Raw genomic sequence first — 22,143 nt, forward strand, 5'->3', positions numbered from 1 at the left:
AAGAGGTTAACACGTGAGGAGCGGATCGAAATTGTGTTGATATCTGGTGAACGCAGTAACCGGGTCATTGCAGCAGATTTCAATGCAAGACACCCTACGAGACCACCCATCTCCCATGCTACAGTCAGCAAACTGCTTGCTAAGTTTCGTGAAACTGGTTCAGTGTTGGATTTGCCAAAATGTGGACGCAAGAAAACTGTCACTGATGAAGAAACATCAGTGGCTGTCCTAGCTTCATTCAGCAAGAGCCCACAGCGTAGCACTCGCTGCATGTCACTGGAGAGGGGCATTAGTCGAACATCCCTTCGGCGGATATTAGCTACTCAAAAATGGCACCCTTACAAACTCCAGCTACTGCAGCATCTCAGCGAGGATGACCCAGATCGGCGCACAGAATTTGCAGAATGGGCAAAACAAAAATTGGAACAGGACCCTCAGTTCACGCAGAAGATTTTGTTCAGTGATGAGACAAACGTTTATGTGAATGGTGTTAACAAACAAAACCACCGCTATTGGTCTGACACTAACCCACATTGGATGGATCCCTCCAAGACTGCTGGAACAACAAAGTGATGGTTTGGTGTGGTATATGGGGTACAACGACTAGCGGGTCCATTCTTCATCAATGGAAACCTCAAGGCCACTGGATATTTGAAATTGCTACATGATGATGTGTTTCCCTCTTTATGCACTGAAGCTGGCACGTTCCCTGAGTTTTTCCAGCAAGATGGTGCACCACCACATTATGGGTGCCAGGTCCGAGCATTCCTAGATGAACAGTTTCCTGGGAAGTGGATTGGTCGTCGTGGGCCAGTTGAATGGCCCCCAAGGTCTCCCGATCTGACCCCCTTAGACTTTTATCTTTGGGGTCATCTGAAGGCAACTGTCTATGGTGTGAAGATACGAGATATGCAGCACCTGAAACTACGGATACCGGATGCCTGTGCTGGCATTTCTCCTGCGGTGTTGCTATCAGTGTGTGAAGAGTGGGAGAAGAGGGTTGCGTTGACAGTCCAACACAATGGGCAGCACATTGAACACATTTTATAAGTGGTCAGAAACTTGTAAATAACTCATGAAAGAATAAAGTTACGTTGAAACCAAGCACACCATTGTTTTTCTTGTGACATTACCAATAAGTTTGATGTGTCACATGGCCCTCTTCCTATTGAAAAAAAACACAAGTTGTATCCAAGATGGCCGACTTCTAAATGGCCACCATGGTCACCCCCCATCTTGAGGAGTTTGCCCCCTCACATATACTAATGTGCCACAAACAGGACTTTAATATCACCAACAATTCCCATGTTATTACGGTGTATCCATATAAATGGCCCACCCTGTACAAATAAATAGTGTTACATATTCACAGTGTGGATTATTGCATGTAATCATGTTCCTGTGTCGTCAGTGCATGTGTGAGTTCAGGCTGGTTATGGCTTTTGGGAAGAAACTAGGCTGCACAGAAGATCTTCTTTATTTTGTTTTTTACTGACTGCTGTATTTGTGCCTCAGTGCCACATTAAAGTCATCAGGAATAACCTACAAGCGCAGTTTATTAGAATCAAGCCACTGGTTCACACATGGAAAAATCCCTGTTCAAGGACTGGCCTTTGGACCAACTCTGTCCTGGCCCAGAAAAACCGTATTATTACACTGAGGGATCCAAATGACCACAGTGAGTCCCTACTGCGCTAGGCAGATTGTAAAATACTGATACTTTTAAGTGATTGAGAGGGCTTCTATAAGTATATACTTATAGTCTCTATGTAACAACGCCCACCCACGCACTCATTTATCCCACATTTTCCCAATGTTGGACCCATGCCTCATTCTTCATACACGCGACAAGCTTTGCTTTGTGGGCTAAACTTTTGTTCTAAACAGCAGACCCATCACTTACCTAACATGGATCTTAGTGGAAGAGAGTAGGCCTGCACCCTCCACAGTGAACACACCTCCTTTTAGTGGAACTGGTAAGGGATTGGTGAAGGAGATGGAAGCTTTTACTTGTTCACGAACAAAAGCCTTCCCAGGAACCTGGAGAAAGAGGAGACCGCTCTGTGTTCTAGAACGTCTACGAAGTATCACCAAACACAATAACACTGGATGTCACGTTGTTGGATCGGTGCGCTGCCGGTCCACCGGTACGGTGCAACTCCATCAGAGTACGGCTCAGTCCAGCGCCCAGTCAGCATTCCTCTGTCATCATTAGAGTTCACCTGCAAGAGTTCACCTATCAGACTCAGGATCTCTGCTGTGGCATTCATGAGCTGCAGATCATGTTCATCATGTGCTCACACAAATGAAACCAAATGTTTTCCCTCGCGCTGTTTTCCAGCCGTTAACATTATTTTCAGCGGAAGCCAGAAATGCTTCTCACCATTGCAGTGATGATCCTGCTGACGTAGACGGGGTCAAATCTCTGCTCAATGTCCATCTGTGAGTCTCGCAGAGCATCGTTGGAGTTATTCAGGACTTCAAAACAGATGTCCATCACATAGTCCTCAAACTGCAGGAGAAGGAGAACGCCAGTGAGAGAGGCCATAGAAGAGCGCCTAAAAACAGGAAAGGCTTTTCAGGAGAGATTTCCTGAAGAACCTTTTTCTAAATACTAAATGTTTCCCATCGGCTGCCCAGTGTGTGCAGTAGGGGAAATAAGTTTTGGATTCTGTGCTGATGACTTTTGATCCTCAAGAAGATTATAACTTAGTACTTGGTGAAGAAACCCTTTCTGACAACCGCACATGTCAGGGGGGATTTTGGTCCACCCCTCTTAACAGAAACACTCCTTCAGGTTTATTGGCTGCTCCTTAGCAACTCAAGGCTTCAGCTCCCTCCACAGATTCGTATTATTTCCCCCACTGTACGTGTGCATCTGTTACACCCACAGTCTGCCTGTTAGTCATCCTCTCTGCCCTCGCAGCTACCTGTGAATGGGTGAGCCGTTGTTTGTGTGGTCTGGTTACATTCTGACACATCGCATCCAGATGTTTCCTCCAGACAACTGACAGATTTTCAGATCCAGCCAAAGCCTGAGAGTCTCTGCCACACTGCTGTGACAGTTCACACCAGCCCCCTGTGGTAGGACTCGACTTAAGCGGTCAAAGAAGTGCAGGAGACTGATGCTGTCCAGTGTAGCAAGTGATTTATTTTGTGACCCAAACAATATTTACAAAGAAACAAATAAGAAACTCAACTCTATAATTAACTCAGTTCAAATAAACATAACTGAACTTAAATCAGTGGAAATTAAGGTCAGACTGCACACAGCTACGCTGACCTGGACCTTTCTCTTGAAACACCTGAGTTCTTCTGCTTAAATCGTCCACTTAACCAAACAATTTCTCCCCTGGACTATTCCATTCAGTAGGTAAGATGAACATGATTATATTCAAACCTCTACTGCTCCTCTTTACTGGCAACATAAACTCTATTGCTGTAATCAATACATATTACAACAATAAATCCATTTCTTCATAAACCCTCTAAAATCAACTTTATTAAATTATAAGAGTTCTTCCCCTTCTGCACTTGGTCTCTTTCCTGTGACCTCAGATGAAACCCAGAAGCTAGAAAGCAGGAAGTAAAAACTACATTTCCTCCTTTTGTGTCTGGAAGACAGGTAGGTAAGGTAATCAGGATACATAGGATGGGTCTATCGGTAGTGTGTGGTATGGGTCACGGCTCAGCTATGGGGTAAGGGGGAATGAAGCAGCGACAGGTTTAGCAAAGGCGCCGCTAATCATGAGATAGTTGATCTGGCGGTGAAAGTTTAGGCAGGAGGCAGTAAAGAGTATTATATTAGTATGTTGGCCTCGCACAAGAAATCTATCAACAAGCTCCAACTCGGCCCGAACTCTGCTGCCCTATTTATTACTAGGAACTTCCTTCTACACACCACATCTCCCCAATCCTGAACAACTTCACTGCTCCCGGTCAAATGTCGCCTCCCTTTTAAAATAAAGCTGTATACAGTTCAAGGCTATTCATCGCTCTCTCCACCGTACCTCTCGACTTATTACAGATGAAGCTCCCATCCCGCTGCCTCAGATCTTCATCTTCTCTTTCTCTCTGTTCCCTCTGCTCGTCTGATCACAAGGGAGGGAGGGCCTTTAGTTGCACTGCCCCTCGACTTTGGAATTCCCTACCCCCGGACCTCAGAAATATTAGCTCATTCTCTCTTTTAAGTCCACCCTTAAAACTCATCTGTTTAAATTGCCTATTCTTAAATTTCTGTATGTTTTAACTTTTATCTCTATTTTTATCATTGTGTATATTTCCAGTTTTTATCTGTTGTACAGTGTCCTTGGGTGCTTTGAAAGGCGCTATTTAAATAAAATTTATTATTATTATTATTATTATTATTATTATTATTATTAAGCTCGAAATGAGGGGTAGATGGCAGAAACAGTGGGACGAAGACAGGAGGGGAAGGTGGTTATATAAAATTCAAAGGGGGGTGGGAGTGAGGAGATCCACAAGAAGGAGTAGGCGAGAGGAGGTGGTGGTGTCAAGACTGAGATTTGGGCATATGGGTTTGAATTCCACACTGTTCTTGATAGGGAAGCATGCCTCAGGGAAATGTGATTATTGTGGAGCGGATGAAACTTTGGAGCATGTTGTTTTGCAGTGTCGGAAATATACGGTAGAGAGGAGACGGTTGGTCCGAAATCTCAGTAGCATTGATATGAAACTTGATGTTGTAGGGTTACTACAGAGGGAGTCGGGGGATAAGTGTTATCAGGCATTGTTTCAGTTTTTGAGAGAAGTAAGGTTGTTTGGGAGGATATGAAGTGTTTTTTTTGTTTTGAGCGTGATTTCTGTCCACACTCCATAGCAGTGGTGGCGGTAATGCACCATGTAGTTGTTTGCCAACCGCCAATAATACGTAAAAGAAGAAGAAGGTAAGGTAAGTTGTAAACAATACAAATTAACAGTTGAAATAAAGAACATGTTAACTTAAACTTGTAGGGATTGATTTAAACCAAGATGTTATATTACAGCGGTCCCCAACCCCCGGGCCTCGGACCGGTACCGGTCCGTGAGTCGTTTGGTACCGGGCCGCGAGAGTTGAGGCTCAGGTGTGAAATGTATAGTTTTCAGGGTTTTTATCGGTTTTCAGTGTTATTTTGTTATCGTTTTGATCGTTTTGATCGTTTACTCTGTTTTCCTGGGTCTTTTCACGTGTGTTATGAATAAATTTTCTTTTTTTCGGTACCGGTACTAGTTTTATTTTGTTGTATTTATCCGCGACCCCTTAAAGGCCGGTCCGTGAAAATATTGTCGGGCATAAACCGGTCCGTGGTGCAAAAAAGGTTGGGGACCGCTGTTATATTATATAATCTGTAAAAGTGCAAAACATAAACAAACCCGGGATAGTAGATGTTTGCCTGTTGCAGACTACATGTGAAATATGGTTAAATCAAAACAAGAATGTTAACTAAGAATATAGACAAATGGTCTTCTCGCCCACTTTGTCACACCCCACTGGGCTGACAGACACAGATGTATTCAGCACAGTCACACTTTAAATGTTTGTGTGTGTTACCTGTCCATAATTCCAGTGAATGCTTTTGATGTATTCCCAGGTCCCCATGTAGATTATTCCTTCTTCGTTCATGATGTACTCCTGAAGCTGAGTCTCGTCAGGCAGATACACCACATCATCTGGTAAACGCATAAAGACCACGACAGTGTTGCTAATATGAAATCTTCAGTTGTAATCTGATCATTTTGCTTATTGTGGAATTTAATTCATCGTAATCGCAGAAAAAGCAAATGAAACTCCGAGTGTGTCAGTGGCTTCAGTCTGACCTGCTGAAGCAATCAGACACACAGAGAGCGCACACTTTACCTTTGCACCAGGGGTTATAGAGCAGGTGGAAACTCATTTCGTCCTCTTTCTCTGAAATGCGTCCGTCCGGTGACATCAGCAGCACAGCCAGACTGTACTGGCCAATGATAGCATCTGCTGGACTGTGCAGAGTCAGCAGCATTTCATCTTGTGCTCCCTGCTGGTTAAACCACCACTTGTCCCCAGCTCCATGCACCTTCTGAACCTTGATCTCCACCTCATCTCTCTTACCTGGTGAAACAAACAAAGCCTTCTGGGTCAGAAACACAAAAAAACAGCACATATTGAGTTTTTGCATTTGATTTCTTCTTCTTCATTTACTATGCAAGTACAGATAGAAAACTAAGTTATGTGTAATTGTATAACTATATCGTATAACTTGTTATAAAAATTCACAAGTCAGTTTGAAATCCATCCATCCATCCATCGTCGTCCACTTATCCAGGGCTGGGTCGCAGGGCCAGCAGCTCTTAGGACTATTTTGTGTGTACACCCATCGATAACAATAACATGCTTTCTTTGCAAATTTGCCTCAAAAGAGCATCAAGTTTAATCTTTTCTATCTTTACAGCTCCTTCCTGGTCAGCCTGTACTCACCGAGGTGCAGGACTAGATCCAACTGGTGTTTGGGGGGGCAAAGAGCCATTACACTGCACAGTGATGGAGAAGGGCTGACCCCTACGGACAATCAAGCGCTTCTGATCGATCTCCCTGGTGCGGTGTGCCGAGTTGTTCTCACGACTTCTCAGATCCGCATCACTAATCAAACCTAAGACGAACAGGCAAAGTTCAGCAGTCTGTCTACGATTCAGCTCCGTTATTATGGTTTAATTATATAGGTTGAGTCACACGTGGGGACACATGTCAAAATGTCTCTTTGATGTTAAAGAGACAGATACAGACATAAACCTGAAACATAAAAGATGAGACTTACTGCTGCGGATTGCCATCGCACTCTTCGTCTTTAAGACCGATATGTCGCTCTAAGTGTCTTGACGCAAACTTGCATGGTTTCCATCACAGTTCTGTATTCATAGAGATGTCCTACCACACTTCTGAAACACACTCAGTTGACCTCTTTGTGACTTTTCCACACCCTTATGTATAAAGCAACACTTTTGCATTAGCATAAAACAGAGAAAAGAGAAGTTAATGTTTATCAGTAAAAGTTTAAGAGAATGAAAGAGGAAACACAACAAATGCTTGTGTTGAGCTGCAAAGCCGATGGTCATGTCCTCAATTGTTCTGATGTAACATATGTGTTATGGACCAAGACTTTGTAAGATATGAGGTTATCTTGATTTACATTTATGTTTCTCAATATTTCAGCAGTAGAAAGACCACGTGGCCCCATTTCCATTAGAAATTGTCTTCAGAAGACATTCAGTTATGAGCCCCTCAAGAAATCTCTCTATGCAAAGGACAAGGCTTTAACTCAATAATGACTGGCAGTAATCTTCAGGTCTACTGGTGACACTAGACTAAAGCAGATATGATGCTTTAGTGGAAATCACCAAGTGGGTTCAGGAACATGTAAGTGCAAAAAACAGAAACATGCATAAGCCTGTTTTTTGTTTTATCATTTTTTTCTGACTTCATCGTTGTGAACTCATTCTAAGATGATCACAAACCAACAAGTGGTTTGAAAGAGGAGTGAAAGAAGCCAAATATGTCAGTCTTTCCCAACCACTGTGCTGCGGCACATAGAGGTGCTGTGAGAAATGATCAGGTGCTTTTTTTGCGCCACGGACCGGTTTATGCCCGACAATATTTTCATGGACCGGCGTTTAAGGTGTCGCGGATAAATACAACAAAATAAAACTAGTACCGGTACCCGAAAAAAAAGATTTATTCATAACACACGTGAAAAGACCCAGGAAAACAGAGTAAACGATAAAAACGATAACAAAATAACACTGAAAACCGATAAAGACCCTGAAAACCAGACATTTCACACCTGAGCCTCAACTCTCGCGGCCCGGTACCAAACGACTCACGGACCGGTACTGGTCCGAGGCCCGGGGGTTGGGGACCGCTGCTCTAAGGGATCGGTGTGAGAAACGGGTAGAACAATTACATTCTCTTCCACTAGAGGGCAGTACAACTACCTGCTGTACTTAAATCGGTTGCCAACTGCCAGGAAAACAGAAGAAGACTAAGAAGCCATTACATTACAAGCCATGGTGTGAGTGAGACACGCAGCGTAAAAGAAAGTAGTCAGTCTGGTCTGGTCCTGGAGAGAACTCTGACCCAGATGAAGGCCCAGCATGAGTAGAGGTCAGAAGAAAGCAAAAAGGTATTCTGGGGACAAACTGAGCTAATTCTGCTATACCTGGTGAGCGGGGGGAAATTATCAATATGCATTTAGTGACATTTTTGTTTGTTGGTGTGCCGTGTGATTTTTCTGATGTGAAATATGTGCCGTGGATCCAAAAGGTTGGGAACCACTGATCTATGTCCACTGTGAACAACCATCTTTGAACAGAGGGCGGGGCTTACGACCAATGGTCCCTCTAAGCTGCGTGCGCAATTGCGCACTGCTGGCACGCTCTCTGCGCACAGAAAATCTGCGTTGTGCACAAAAAAAAAAAGAAAATCTAACCTGAATTGAAATTAACATTAAAACTTTAACAATTCTGTTCTGCAGTGTTGGTCAGTGACTGGCTGCTCCCGTATGGGATCAGAACGATGCCACCTTATCCCATAGTCCAGCCAATGATGCGATTCACATTCGTATATACGCAGCTAATCCACGTAGTTGAAAGGCTATGACAGCGTCCTTATGTGCAACACCGGTGTTTTAGCAAAGCGGCTGATGTGGAGTGAAGCCACGTTAATGACAGCGTGTACAACCATTGGAGATGTGAGCAGGACAGACGGAACAACTGACGGGAAAAGTGTTGACTTTATACCAGTTTTTAAACTGTGTTGATCGGCCACGTAGAACCAGAGTTATGATAAAAATATCTGCAGTGTTTGGTTTTCTTCCTGAATACTGTCGTTGTTTATATTTACTGCGGGAAGAAACGGTAAAAACTGTGTTTTATAAGGAAAACGCTCGAAAGCCTGTGAACAAATGTACTATGTGGATCAATCAAAACGTGATATGGCAACATGGCATTTAGTTGTTTAGGGAGGGGGAAGTTTTAGGAGTGACGGCGTGTTTTGAGATTTGTGACGTTTAGCGCAAATCGTGTGTAGTTAGTGTGTAGTCAGTGTGTAGTGTAGTCAATAGTTTTGTTGTGTGTGTCAGAACAATGAGGCGACTGCTGAGTGTTACAGGTGTTACAGCAGTGATACATCTGCTGCTGTCAGGCCTGCAGGTATCAGGCTGTTGTTCTCCTTCATCTCATAGTGCACAGAAATTATTTTTTGGAGTGGCACAAATAATTTGTGTGGCATCAGATTTGATGCAGAACAGCTGATCGTTCTGTAAATAGTTTGAAATGTTTATTTAATAAAAACGCTGCATTTTCAGGTAAACAGCTGCAAAAAACTTTGTTGTTTGCATAACTCAGTTACTTTTTTGGAGAAGTAACTATATAATTAATTGCCCAACATTGGTCATTATTTACTGTATTTTGCAGACAGAGAGTTACAGACTCTCCCAGACCACAGACTCAGACTCATAATACAAGTCAGAGCTTTATACAAATAAAAAAAAGAAGAAAGTTTTGTTTTCAAAATTGGAGTTCAAGTTATTTTTACTTCCAATAGTGTTAACATACTACACAGGTCATGAACAAGGTTTTATTTTTAATTTTCATTGTAAGTGGGCTAAAGCAGTTAATTAAAAGTAGTCTAACATAAATGTAAACGCTGTAATTTGATTATTTTAATAAACATGTAACTTGGATGGATTGGATGCTGGCGTGACCACAGTGCACACGTCTGCTGTTGCTCACAGTGGTCCACGGGACGCTCAGGGAGTTTGTGTGTTCGCTCAGACACATGAAACATTAGAGGGAACATTGGTTACAACCCCAGCTGTCTGCCATCTATAATCCAGTTTTGAGATCCTTCCCAGACGCCTTAATGCCCTCTCACATCCTGGGTTATTTGACCTTAGGAAACTACATGATAGGTGATTTACACGAGGGTCACAGATACCAACAAACTCAATAAACTGATGCACGAGGCCAGTAGTGTTGTGGCCTCATGACCATCCTAATTCTTCAACACAGCCTGAACTCTCTTAGCCAAGCTTTCTTGTAATATATTGTTAAGTAGTCCCCAGTAATAATTGTCCAGGTATCTTGAAGGATATTCAAAGCTCTTCTGTGAACGTTGGCTCTCTTTTGTCCTGTTTTGTGTCGAGATGATCCCCCGCTGCTTCAGTAATATTGAGGTTGTCTTAGTTGCCTTTTTATGCAAATGACTGATTTATAGCTCAGTGTTAAGCATTAAAAACTCTGAAAATATCTGAATAGTTAAAAATAATCAGGTGCAATGACTGAACTGAAACTGAGTGAAAAAGCAGCCAAAGTCCAAAGAAAACCTTTGGAAAAGCTTCAGTATCCTTCAAAATTAAACTTTTTTAACATGTTAGCTTGATGGATGGTTCACTCACACTAAATTAGTATCAAACAAAGGGTACCACATGGTGCAACTCAGCAGCATCATTTCTTCAGAAACACTTGATGATATGCTTTGCAATTTATGTAGAAATTTCCTCATACTTATCTATTTAAATTATTTTTTTGTTCTTCTGAAATTATCAACAAATATCACTTTTTTGTAATAATTATATGTGAACCATCAAAACAGGACAGTGTTGGTCACAGCTACCAAACAGGTGGTTAACCAAATACGTCGCACAGACAACAGGGAACATGCCGTCTGGAAATCAAACTGCTGAGACCATGGAAAGATGTTGAGATTGGGTCTTGGGTCAGCCCAGAGCTCCATGGTGGTTTGAATCCCACTCCATACCAGTCACTCAAGACTCCTTAACCACCTAAGATGTCTGGAGATCTTCAAGATCTTCAAGTCTACAACGAGTCCTGTGAAGGTGCAATGTGATGAAGGACTCATCCAGGCTGGAAAAACTGATCAGGAAGGCTGGCTCTGTGGTCGGCATGAAGCTGGACACTCTGGTGACAGTGGCAGAGAAAAGGACACTAAAGAAACTGCTGGACATTATGGACAATGCTGGGCATCCTCTGCACACGGCCATAAACTCCATGACGTCATCAACGACTAGACTCAGCAGGTTCTACAGCTTCATTGTGGAGAGCACCCTGACCAGCTGCATCACTGCATGGTACGGCAGCACTACTGCTATGGACCGCAAATGCCTGTAGAGAGTGATAACAACCGTGGAGAAGATCATCAGAACTCCGCTGCCCTCTCTGCAGAGCATCTACCATCGCAGAGTCCAGAGGAGAGCTGCCTCTATCCTCAAAGACCCCACACACACCCAACACGGACTGTTCACACTTCTGCCCTCAGGGCGGAGGTTCAGAAATATGAAATCCAGAACATCCAGACTCACTAACACTATGAGGCGACTGCTGTTGTGATTTGGCGCTGTATAAATAAAATTGAACTGAATTGAATTCTATATATGAATGCTTCTGCTCAGTGTCTTCGAATGGTTGATACTGTTTATCATACTTCTCTGAGGTTCATCACTAACTGTAAATCTCAGACATCACCAACCAGGGGGTTGGGAAGCGCATCTGTAACCGGAAGGTTGCCGGTTCGATCCCCGGGCTCTCTGTCCTGGTCGTTGTGTCCTTGGGCAAGACACTTTACCCTACCACCTACTGGTGTTGGCCAGAGGGGCCGATGGCGCGATATGGCAGCCTCGCTTCTGTCTGCCCCAAGGCAGCTGTGGCTACAACTGTAGCTGCCTCCACCAGTGTGTGAATGTGAGAGTGAATGAATCCGGTCGTTAAGTCTGACGTCACTAGCCGTGTCTGGGCCTAAACTCTGCTGCAGGTCCATATATCAAACGATCACTATGGCATTACTGAGAGTTGAAAAACTGTCTAAAGTCTTTCATCTTTAATAAAATGATCAGCGTTTTGCTCTACCAGGTGTAACAATTGAGTTTAACATCCAGACATCCATGAAAATGGAATTTATGATATTTAACGGAGTTAGAAGTTAGCAGGAAGTTAGCTCGCTAGCTTCTATCTAAATACAATATAGCATGTACTGACTGCGGGGTTTTGGAAACAAATTCAAACGTACAGCTCTGTTATCACTTCCAACATAAATGAAGACAGAAAACTAAACAGCAGTGACGTTTGTAGGGTTACTGAAGTTGGGCTAGCTGGTATATAATGATGTGCTACGTGACCGCTAGCGACACAGCTATGTTAGCATAATATAAACAAGCTAACTTTTTTCCACTTGATAAAAGTTAACGTGAGTGTTCTCGGTGGTCAGGAACAAATGTAATCGCATGGTAGGATGCTGTAAAAGGACCAAACTTCAGCCAGGAGAACAACTGAGATAATCCATCCACAATACGAGGTTAGTCATTCATATACTGCTGCATGGGCTGGGCTGTAGTTACATCCTAAGGTTTTAAAAACTGAGCTTAAATAAATGATTAGCGGTAATAAAAGCCGAGGGAGGTCAACAGTGATCACTGACTGTTTTAGGAGCTTTTTGAGATCAAATAGAAGAAAATACAAAACATTAAACATGTTAACAACACAAAAGCCATATTAAACGCAGACTACTTTAGGCCCGGAAGTAGGATTCGTCACGTCTTTTTATATATAAGGTGATACTTGGGTTGCTGCCTTCTTATATATGTTCCCTGCTTGCAATGAAACATGCTGGTCGGTATTCTCTTCGTCCGCATGGTTACTTGTTGCTTTCTGTTCCATTTGCCCGAACTGAATTTGGTAAAAGAGCTTTTGTTCGTTTAGCACCCTTGGCTTGGAACAAACTGCAGAAAGAATGGAAAATGACTGAATTCATTTCATTAATTGCTTTTAAATCTAAATTACGAATCCTTGAGGACGAGCCCATAACATGCAACTGTTTCAATTATATCGATTTGTTATTTTAACTGATTTTTAAATTTTTTATTAGAATTTTATTGAGTTTTAATTAATTAATTAATTGTTTTTTTTTCATTTATGTTTGCATGTGTGTTGTTGCTGCCTGTGTTTAATTGAGTAATTTCTGTAACTGTGAGACACTTGCTGCTGCTCTTGGCCAGGTCTCCCTTGAAAAAGAGGTTTTTAATCTCAGTGGGATCTTCCTGGTTAAATAAAGGTTAATAAAATAAATAAATAAATAAACTTGAAATGGGAGAGAATACGATTATAATAATACGGGAAAGAAAACTGAAACCGTATAGGTAATAGATAGAGGGTGACTGTGTAACCTGTCTCACGTGGAGTCATTCCGTGAGACGCTTATTAACCAGAATCACCAGCAGAGGGAAGGCGAGGAAACCGGAACCGATGTTCCGCTAAACAGAAAAACGTTTCCGTGCTCAGTCTTTACATGATTTGAGCAATAAAAAAAATAATAAAACTGCATGTAGCGCTATATTAACCAGATTTTGTTATCGAGCTGTTATAAGTCAGGATGGCCGAGCGGTCTAAGGCGCTGCGTTCAGGTCGCAGTCTCCCCTGGAGGCGTGGGTTCGAATCCCACTTCTGACATCACGTTTTTGTTTGATTGTTACTTCTAAAAATGTTTTACATGTTTAAAACTGTTTCCACACGCTCAAAATCGATGTTCACTACACCACAAACACTATAATACATAATATTCAAATAGATGGCATGTCTCCCAGGGAGAGGATAACATAAATTTATGGAGATTTTGTTTCTCATTATATCATCAGTGAGAAAAATATTTCTGGCTTTAATGTTTTTTCTTTGCTTCTTGTTTTGGTCTATTTATGCAGTAATTCTTTAAATTATTTCTTTTTAATATCTCCATATTTTTCAGTGTATTCCGACTGTTTAATCTTTCAAGCTACGGTCTTTATGAACAGCACAGCAAATAATAAAGAAAGCGACAGAAGAAAAAGCAAAAAAAGTATGCTGCAATTTTCAAAAGTCACAAAAATCCTCCTTAACTGACAGATTGGGTTAGTGGATTTTTTGAGTTAAACATTAAAACATTCACAGCATCCATCCATATGTGTTATTGATTAAACTAAGGAATGCAGCGTTGTGTCATCCCTTCTTATCAGTCCACAGGGGAAGAACAAACATGTGCGAGCTCCACGCCTAGAGGGCACCACCGGCTTGTGTTGTTTTTTCCTCCCTCCTCCCGGAGTTCAAACACATTAGTGACTGAAGCGCCGCAGGTGAGCAGCCTGCAGGAGCATATGGGAGGTGCCAGGGGAGCAAAAGAGAGCAACCCAAAGCAGATGGGGAGAAGATGACGACGCACTCAATATGTGTGTGGGTGTGTCAGAGGGAAAAGGAGAAGGCAATGTGTAGAGAGACTCACACCGCCTCCACCATTACACACCTGTCAGAGCAGGTGGAGACACTGACAGCTGATACCTGAACCTGGAGGTCTGGCTGGAGGGCTCCTCTTTAACTCAGTGGAGGGTTTTTGTTTCTTTTTTATTTATTTTTTCATTTTTGAAGGCGTCGGGTTTTGAATGATTAGGTTTTGTCATATTTTTTATTTTTCTTGACTATTTGAAGATTGAGATTTGCTGGTGCCTCCAGTCAACGTAGGGATTCGATTTTTCATCAAAACCTTTTATTGAGAACACTTAAGGACTCTATTATTGTGGCACCTGCGTCTGTGAGAGCTCAGTCATGGCAGACTTCCCGTCCAAAGTTACCACAGAGACCAGCGTCCCTAACTCCCAGAACTCCCACGGTGGGAACAGCATCCTAGGGCTGCCTGGAAGCATATCCTCCAGGGTGGACTTTTCATTTATCCGAAGCATCCCAGCTATGCTGATGATCGCTGAAATTGTATGTAACCAACTAAATGATTACTCTTCTGTCTGTCCTGCACTCTGCTCTGTTTAGTGGGAGGGATGCCTACTCTACTTATTTTATGTTCTGAAACCTCTTGCACTATAAACCAGCAGGGCATCGGTCCATCTTAGCCATTGTGACTTTTTGACGGACAGAAACATAAAAATATTTAGTGTTCGAACACAATTTTCACACTGAAGATACAAAAGTAAGTTCCTAAAACAGCCTGTAACTGTAGTTTTTAATAAACAACAACAGCTAATTTAACATTTTGAGGGGGTTGTTTTCAATTCAACTTTATTTACACAGCGCCAAATCACAGCAACAGTCGCCTCAAGGTGCTTTATATTGTAAGGTCGACCTACAATAATACATACAGAGAAAAACCCAACAATCAAATGAGCCCCTATGAGCAAGCACTTTGGCGACAGTGGGGAGGAAAAACTCCCTTTTAACAGGAAGAAACCTCCGGCAGAACCAGGCTCAGGGAGGGGCGGGGCCATCTGCTGTGATTGGTTGAGGTGAGAGAAGGATTTAATGATAAATGATGGTGTGATTTGTTTATGAATGGCCAATTTAAAATGCTTTGGGGTTGTTCAGCATGGAAAAGCTAATCAAGGTGACTCAACCTCTAGAGATGGACACGCCCCTTATTGCTGAAAAGACTTTAAGTGAATTTTAAAACTGCCTTCGATGATTTATTTTTAAAAGCACTGATGATTTTTTTTACTTTGAATGTTTGGAGGTTTTTTGAAGAGTGTTGCATTATGAACATGTTGTACGTTACCTCTGGTGGGAGGTGCTGGAAAGGTCCTTTAAATATGATGCTTATTTTCACCTCCCCTTTTATTGTTGTCAAACTCTTTGCTTTACACAAATTATATTTTTAAAATAATCATTAATTATCTTATACTGAAGCTCGGTGAAGCTCCCGTGTGCCTGAGTGGACTATTTCAAGGATATAAGCCTTTAATGACACAATACAAGAGTAGAAAAAGAAACTTGTCAGCGCCGGTTTATGTTCAGCACAGAGCAGCAACCAAACCAACTAGTACTCAAACATCTGTGAGGGAGACTTTTGCTTTCAGAGGTGGTGGAGACCAAAGCAGAATGTTAGACCTCAAACACAACTCCTTACAAGCTTGAGTGCTCCCCTTACAGTATCTGCTTTATAATTTGATAGTATGACGGTGCTGTTGGTTTATGACAGAACTGCGTTTGCTGAGTTGCCAAAAAAAGTCATAAAAGCTTAATAAACAAACACAAGAAGCCCTGAGCTACAGCTGTTTACCCCACATCGCCTGATGTACAGTGAGGCAATATGCGCGTCTTATCAACCTTTGGACAGCCTGACCCATTTAAACACCGAAGACCATAAATTCCACTGCAGCAAGAAGTGTAATGATCCTTATGGTGGGCTGAACGCAGCTCAATGCAGCTGCAAAAGACTGAACTCCTGTTCACGTATTTCTCACCTGGGAAGAAACATTGTTAGCATGGATTAACACCCGTGCCTGTCATTGGCAATTTAAACGTTAAAAAGACTAAATGAAGTGATTTGTCTGAGTTAATGATTAAAGCAAAACGTTATTACTTTTCCGTGCTGAGTTTTACCCGACCTACTACTACAACACCATGAAATGTCAGCAAAAACTGCACCTAATAAAGGCCGGACAGGTGACACGTTTCACAGTCTGAACATTAACAGGGACGCCGCCGTGCACTGTTGTTCCTGCAGTTTTAGTGCAATGCTGGGGAGATCAGTGGAGTGTGACAGGAGGAGCCAAAGACCTCCCCCACCTCTCAGATGTTAGTCAGCCATGTTTCCTTTGCCTAAAGCCAGTACATACCTGAGGGGGGGGGCAGATTGGACCGAGGCTGAGAGCTGCTGTCGTATCACTGTTCACCTTCCCTGGTACTTCACACAATGAGGTTTATCTGGAGAAAAAACTATTTACATAAGCAGACACCTCATTGATTTCATTTTCCAGGCTCTGTGCGACTTTCTGATAGTGAAGCTTTCCGACTGTGCACCGCACAGTAAAGCAGCATGCAGTCATTTTTATTGTTTATAGATAATCAGGAAGGTTTATGGAGCATAAACAGAAACTTGTCGACACACATTCAAATTCTGTGTCATCTGATTAATGGTGCAGACACACACGTCTTTATCTATGACACCAGCAGTCAAAGATAAACGGAAAGAGCTCATCACAGGTTTAACTCACATGACTAATATATAACATAAAGATATTATATTATAATATAAAGTTATCCTGGATTACCTACACTGTATTCCTTCACTGCTGCAAACTTTTGCTGTACCTTGGGTACTCTGTGTATCAGTCCACATCCTGTCTTCCTTCTCTCATCAACCGGTCGCAGCAGATGGCCCCGCCCCTCCCTGAGCCTGGTTCTGCTGGAGGTTTCTTCCTGTTAAAAGGGAGTTTTTCCTTCCCGCTGTCGCCAAAGTGCTGCTCATAGGGGGTCATATGATTGTTGGGTTTTTCCTCTGTATGTATTATTGTAGGGTCGACCTTACAATATAAAGCGCCTTGAGGCGACTGCTGTTGTGATTCGGCGCTGTATAAATAAAGTTGAATTGAAAACAACCCCCTCAAAATGTTAAATTAGCTGTTGTTTGACGAGCGTTTATTAAAACTGAAACACAGCCTTTCTTCCCAGACGCTGTTTCCACAATGAAAAAACAGAAGTAGTAATGTGAGAGTAAAGTTTGCTGCGGCTGAAACATTGTGACATCATTGTTTGATATCCATAATGTTTAGCACCACCTTGTTGATTTTCCATCTCCACATCAACAACATCAACATAAAAAAACAACAAGTTAGTCTCAGCAATATTTTGCACACATTTTTAAAAACAAACCTTGGTTTTTTTCATATCTCCATAACTGCATCTTTTCACCTGTCCTTACTCTGAAATTAGCAGAACACGATTAGTCTCCTGTTTCAGGTCTCCAGGTCCTGATGCAGTATTAATATACAACATGCCCTGCACACTCCATTATAAAATGCATTTGCACAATGCATAAACTCCTGCTGCTGTGCTAGAGCACACAGTTTAACTTGAGCGATATTTGAACTTTGGCCATTAAACGATATATTTAGAACACTTTATGGTGCAGAGTTGTCCTCTCCACTTTATCCAGCTCGACACTGTTTTGCTTTTTTGTTTTAAATCAAAGGTGAATGCCCTCCGTTTCATTCAAGTTCCTCGCTCATTTTGGTAAACACAGTTTACACAGCAGTGTCACAGCAAACTCCCTGGTTGAACATGTGCATCACAGCTGGACTTTACTGTTTTACTCAGGAAGTTCAAATGATTTCCTCTTCCTTCGGTTCAGAAGAGAAAAGCTCGTTATGATGCAGCCGCTTTGCAAAGGTCTACTTTGGAGAGCGTGCTGTGTATGCATGTGTGTAAAAAGTGAAACCTGACCTGTGCATACATAATGGACTGTCATGTCCTTTCTCATGAGACTGAAGCAGGAAGACATGCGTGCAGGGAAAGAGGGACGCCTCGTGTGTTTTGTACAGTACCTGCAAGAGTCGGTCAGACTGACTTTTAAGATCCCCGTGAAAACAGTCTGCCCACCTCAGTGTCACAGACAGTCTGTGGTGCTTATCTGGACATCAGTGACCTCGTCAAGTGCAGTAAACTCAGGTTACGAGATTATCCTAAAATCTGAGATCTGCTGGCAAATATCTGCTGAGCATCGCAAAGCATTTAACAGCTGGTGTTTTCCTCAGAAGCTGATGGTTGAAGAAAGATTACAACAGCCATGTGTACTGTAAATGTTGGTATATATGAATTCTAAGGTTTTACTCAAAAATGAACCCATACATAATGGATACAGTTGCTGGAGGTGATTACGTTGTTCTTGCATGCTCCGTCTAACACAATAACTTACTTGCTTACCTGTGACTCAGCAGATAGAGCCGGTTATCTACCAATCAGAAGGTCGGTAGTTGCCCCATGTGAATGTTAGCCAAGGTATAGAAATGTCTGTTTAACTGGATGGTAGAACAGCACTCCATGAGCACCAGTCACCATTTGTTTGTTTTTTAATGTAATAATTGTTTACATAACTTTATTTTTCGTGCCCCCAAACTGATGCACCTGTTCTTTCCTCCCTCTCACCTATTTAGGTTTTTGGGCTGCTCCACTGGGCGCTGATAGCAGGCACCTCTAAAGTGGGAGGAGCGTATGGCTGGGTATTGTTTGTCGCCATCACCCTGTGGATCCTCACCACCGTCCTCTTCTTCGTCATCCTGTTTGGTGTCACACAAAAACTGCCTGCTGTCCCATGGCCCCTGACGGTATGTGAGAGACGGGGGGCAAAGACGAATAAAGTCAAAGAACGTACACAGAGATGTTCCTTGGCAACATTTTATAAACCACCTGTGACTTCGGGCATCATTTCAGTGCATTTAACTACTTAAAAGTTGTTACATTAGAAAAACCAGGAAACAAAGAATTAATTGTACCGCAGTTACAGTATAATGTGTGTCTCCAGCACAACACACCCTGCACACCTCAAAGTACAGCATGCTTATGATCGTGGCTCAAGAGTTGGGAGTTCGTCTTGTAATCGGAAGGTTGCCGGTTCGAGCCCCGGCTCGGACAGTCTCGGTCGTTGTGTCCTTGTGCAAGACACTTCACCTACCGCCTACTGGTGTTGGCCAGAGGGGCCGATGGTGCGATATGGCAGCCTCGCTTCTGCCCCAGGGCAGCTGTGGCTACAATGTAGCTGCCTCCACCAGTGTGTGAATGGGTGGATGACTGGGTGTGTAAAGTGCTTTGGGGTCCTTAGGGACTAGTAAAAGCGCTATACAAATACAGGCCATTTACCATTTATGTAAAATAGGAAAATTGTTTGATTTATGATTAGTAAATCACTTAAAATTACATTATTTGAATTAATTACAGTGTAATGATTCCTTTGTTTCCTGTAAAACCGCGACTCATTACATCCTCAGTCTACTGTTAATAACTTGAAATATTTGTGACTATAATGACATCATAATTTTAAATACAATATGTTGAAGTTCAGTCTAATTACAGGGAATTACACCCTTAGTCATGGGTTGTATTAGAAACAGTTACCGGTTCCTTGATTTTGCAGTTTGGATGTTTGGTTATCAGTTCTGAGAGACGGTGCATGAACGTCAGCGATACTAATGTGTACTCTCACAGAGCAACAAAAAGGCTGATGAAGTGGTGACGATGACAAGGCTGCAGAAACAGCTCAAAGAGAGAAAGAGAAAAAGACGAGGATGCGAGGCCACAGAGGGGCACAGTGTGGCAGGAAGACGGCGAGTCATTGTGCATTGATGTAATGTGTGTTTTCTCCATTTGTTTCAGGTGATGGTGTATTTTAGTGCAGCCACAGTCCTCTATCTCACTGCTTTCATCACCAACGCAGCTTATGTGGCTCCCTTCCACAGGCTCTATATCTATGGACATTTGGCAGCTGCTGCAGTAAGTCACCACTCACACTATCTCACAAACTAGCCCAATGTCCAGGGAACACAGAACAGCCTTTTATAACGCACTCGGTGTATTTGATTAGGTGTGCCGCTCGCTAGTCCTGTTAGTGCTGGGAACGACCTTTTGTCTTCAGAACAGCTTAATTTCTTCATGGCACAGATTCAACACGATGCTGGAAATACTGATCCGAGTTTTTCGTCCACGCTTTCACAGCATCACAGTTTCTACAGATTCGTCGGCTACACATCCGTGATGAAGGTTTTCCTCATCACCAAATCGGAAGGCTTCTCTATTTAATGGAGATGTTGTGACTGTGGAGGCCATTCGAGTACAGTGAACTCACTCTCGTTTCAAGAGGACAGTTTGAGGAACAGATCAGTAGTGTCTGAAATAATTAAACCAGCCTGTCTGACACCAACAATCAAAGGCTGTCTTGGCGAGGCCTACACGCCTAAACGCACTGAGTTCTTGCCATGTGATCAACTGTTTAGATATTTGCAATAATGAGCAGCTGAATAGGCGTGCCTTATAAAGTGGCAGGTGACTATGACTTACATTGGCAGAAACATCTCCTGTATCAGTGTGTTTTATAGTTCCTCCTGCAGGTCAAAGTCTGTCCTGGTTTACAGCTTTAGCAGAAGCATTGATCACATGATTCCACACACACACGCACGCACACACACGCACACACAGACACACACACGCACACACACGCACACACTCTTATCAGAAACTGCCTCTGAGCCACTCCCGTCTAGATTATAGAGGTAAGGTCCCACTAGTACATTGTTTAACCTGCTAAATCACACAGCTGGGCTTGGTATAGATATGAATTCAGAAATATAAACATCACTGTGATTCATGATGGCTGATAAGAATTTCAGACTTTTGCTCTGCTTCCTGGAGTCCCTTCGGCGGTGTAACCGCGTCTCTTCTCATTTTCTTTCGCTGCAGTTCTTTGGTGCTGTGGTGACCTTGGTGTACGCAGCCAGTGCTTTCTTCTCCTACTTGGACTGGAAGGGGGACGGAGGAAACGCCGCCACCAACACAGTGCCGACTTAGGGCTGTGCGGCCAGCGGTGCTGCTCCCAGGAACAAAGCTCACAAAACTCAGATCCTGACTGAGGCAAACTCTGATAATAACCACGAGATGAAATCTGTTGCAGGTGGTTTATTGTTTTAGCCATCCCAGTAATACAGTAAATATACTGTATTACTACGAAATGTAATAATCCTAGATTGCATTAAAAATACACTTGAATTATTATGTACATAAAGTTATAAATTTCAGTAATAATTGAACAAAATCTGAAAATGTGAGCAGCATTAAAAGAAAAATAAGCACAGGCTGCATGTGCCAACTACAGTGGAGGGTTATTTGGTTAGTCTGAGATCACCAGTGGAAAAACCTGTTAGCTAAGGGAGGACCGCAGATCTCGACCTCCAGCTTTGGGCGTTAGGCAGTTCTCTGCTGCATTCTGCATCTACCAACAAGAAGATGAAACCACTGAAAGTTGGCTTCACAGTTTGGGTTTACTGGGCCTAACAGAGCCTTTTAGCAATAAAACCACCCATAATGCACCTGTAAGAAAATAATCATGATGCTGACACACTGACACTGGATATTTCTGCATGATTCAAATATTGATCCACAGGCGTGGAACACTGTTTTTGTGTGATTTAAGTGAAAGTCTGCTCCTCTCCTGCTGTACTGTACGTGCCTTTATGAACCACGCGAGTCTTTTTGTACCAAGAGTTTGGACGTTGGTGAAATCCTGCGCTGAGTGCTAGAGCTCAGCTACACACTTCAAATAAACGACTGAGGTTTTTCTTTTGTGCTTATTTGAAAATATTG

General features: G+C 42.6%; 2 protein-coding genes and 1 non-coding gene across 3 annotated transcripts; 2 read left to right on the top strand and 1 right to left on the bottom strand.

Annotated features, from left to right (window-relative positions):
- Positions 1-1,266: 1,266 nt before the first annotated feature.
- Positions 1,267-20,572, bottom strand: LOC120729401 (protein-glutamine gamma-glutamyltransferase 2-like). The gene is made up of 6 exons (XM_040024937.1): positions 20,562-20,572; positions 6,455-6,591; positions 5,858-6,088; positions 5,552-5,670; positions 2,384-2,512; positions 1,267-2,222 (listed from the first exon to the last, which is right to left on the bottom strand). Exons 2-6 carry the CDS (start codon positions 6,501-6,503, stop codon positions 2,088-2,090), a joined length of 663 nt encoding a protein of 220 aa, XP_039880871.1. The 5' UTR covers positions 6,504-6,591; positions 20,562-20,572; the 3' UTR covers positions 1,267-2,087.
- On the top strand, positions 13,409-13,491 carry trnal-cag. The gene has a single exon. It is a non-coding gene; the product is annotated as a tRNA-Leu (tRNA).
- Positions 13,981-22,130, top strand: LOC120729402 (plasmolipin). The gene is made up of 4 exons (XM_040024938.1): positions 13,981-14,775; positions 18,948-19,118; positions 20,164-20,280; positions 21,244-22,130. Exons 1-4 carry the CDS (start codon positions 14,614-14,616, stop codon positions 21,349-21,351), a joined length of 558 nt encoding a protein of 185 aa, XP_039880872.1. The 5' UTR covers positions 13,981-14,613; the 3' UTR covers positions 21,352-22,130.
- The last annotated feature ends 13 nt before the right edge of the window (positions 22,131-22,143 follow it).

This window comes from Simochromis diagramma, unplaced genomic scaffold, assembly GCF_900408965.1.
Source record: "Simochromis diagramma unplaced genomic scaffold, fSimDia1.1 OVJJ01000293.1, whole genome shotgun sequence".
In the NCBI taxonomy this organism is placed as follows: Eukaryota; Metazoa; Chordata; class Actinopteri; order Cichliformes; family Cichlidae; genus Simochromis; species Simochromis diagramma.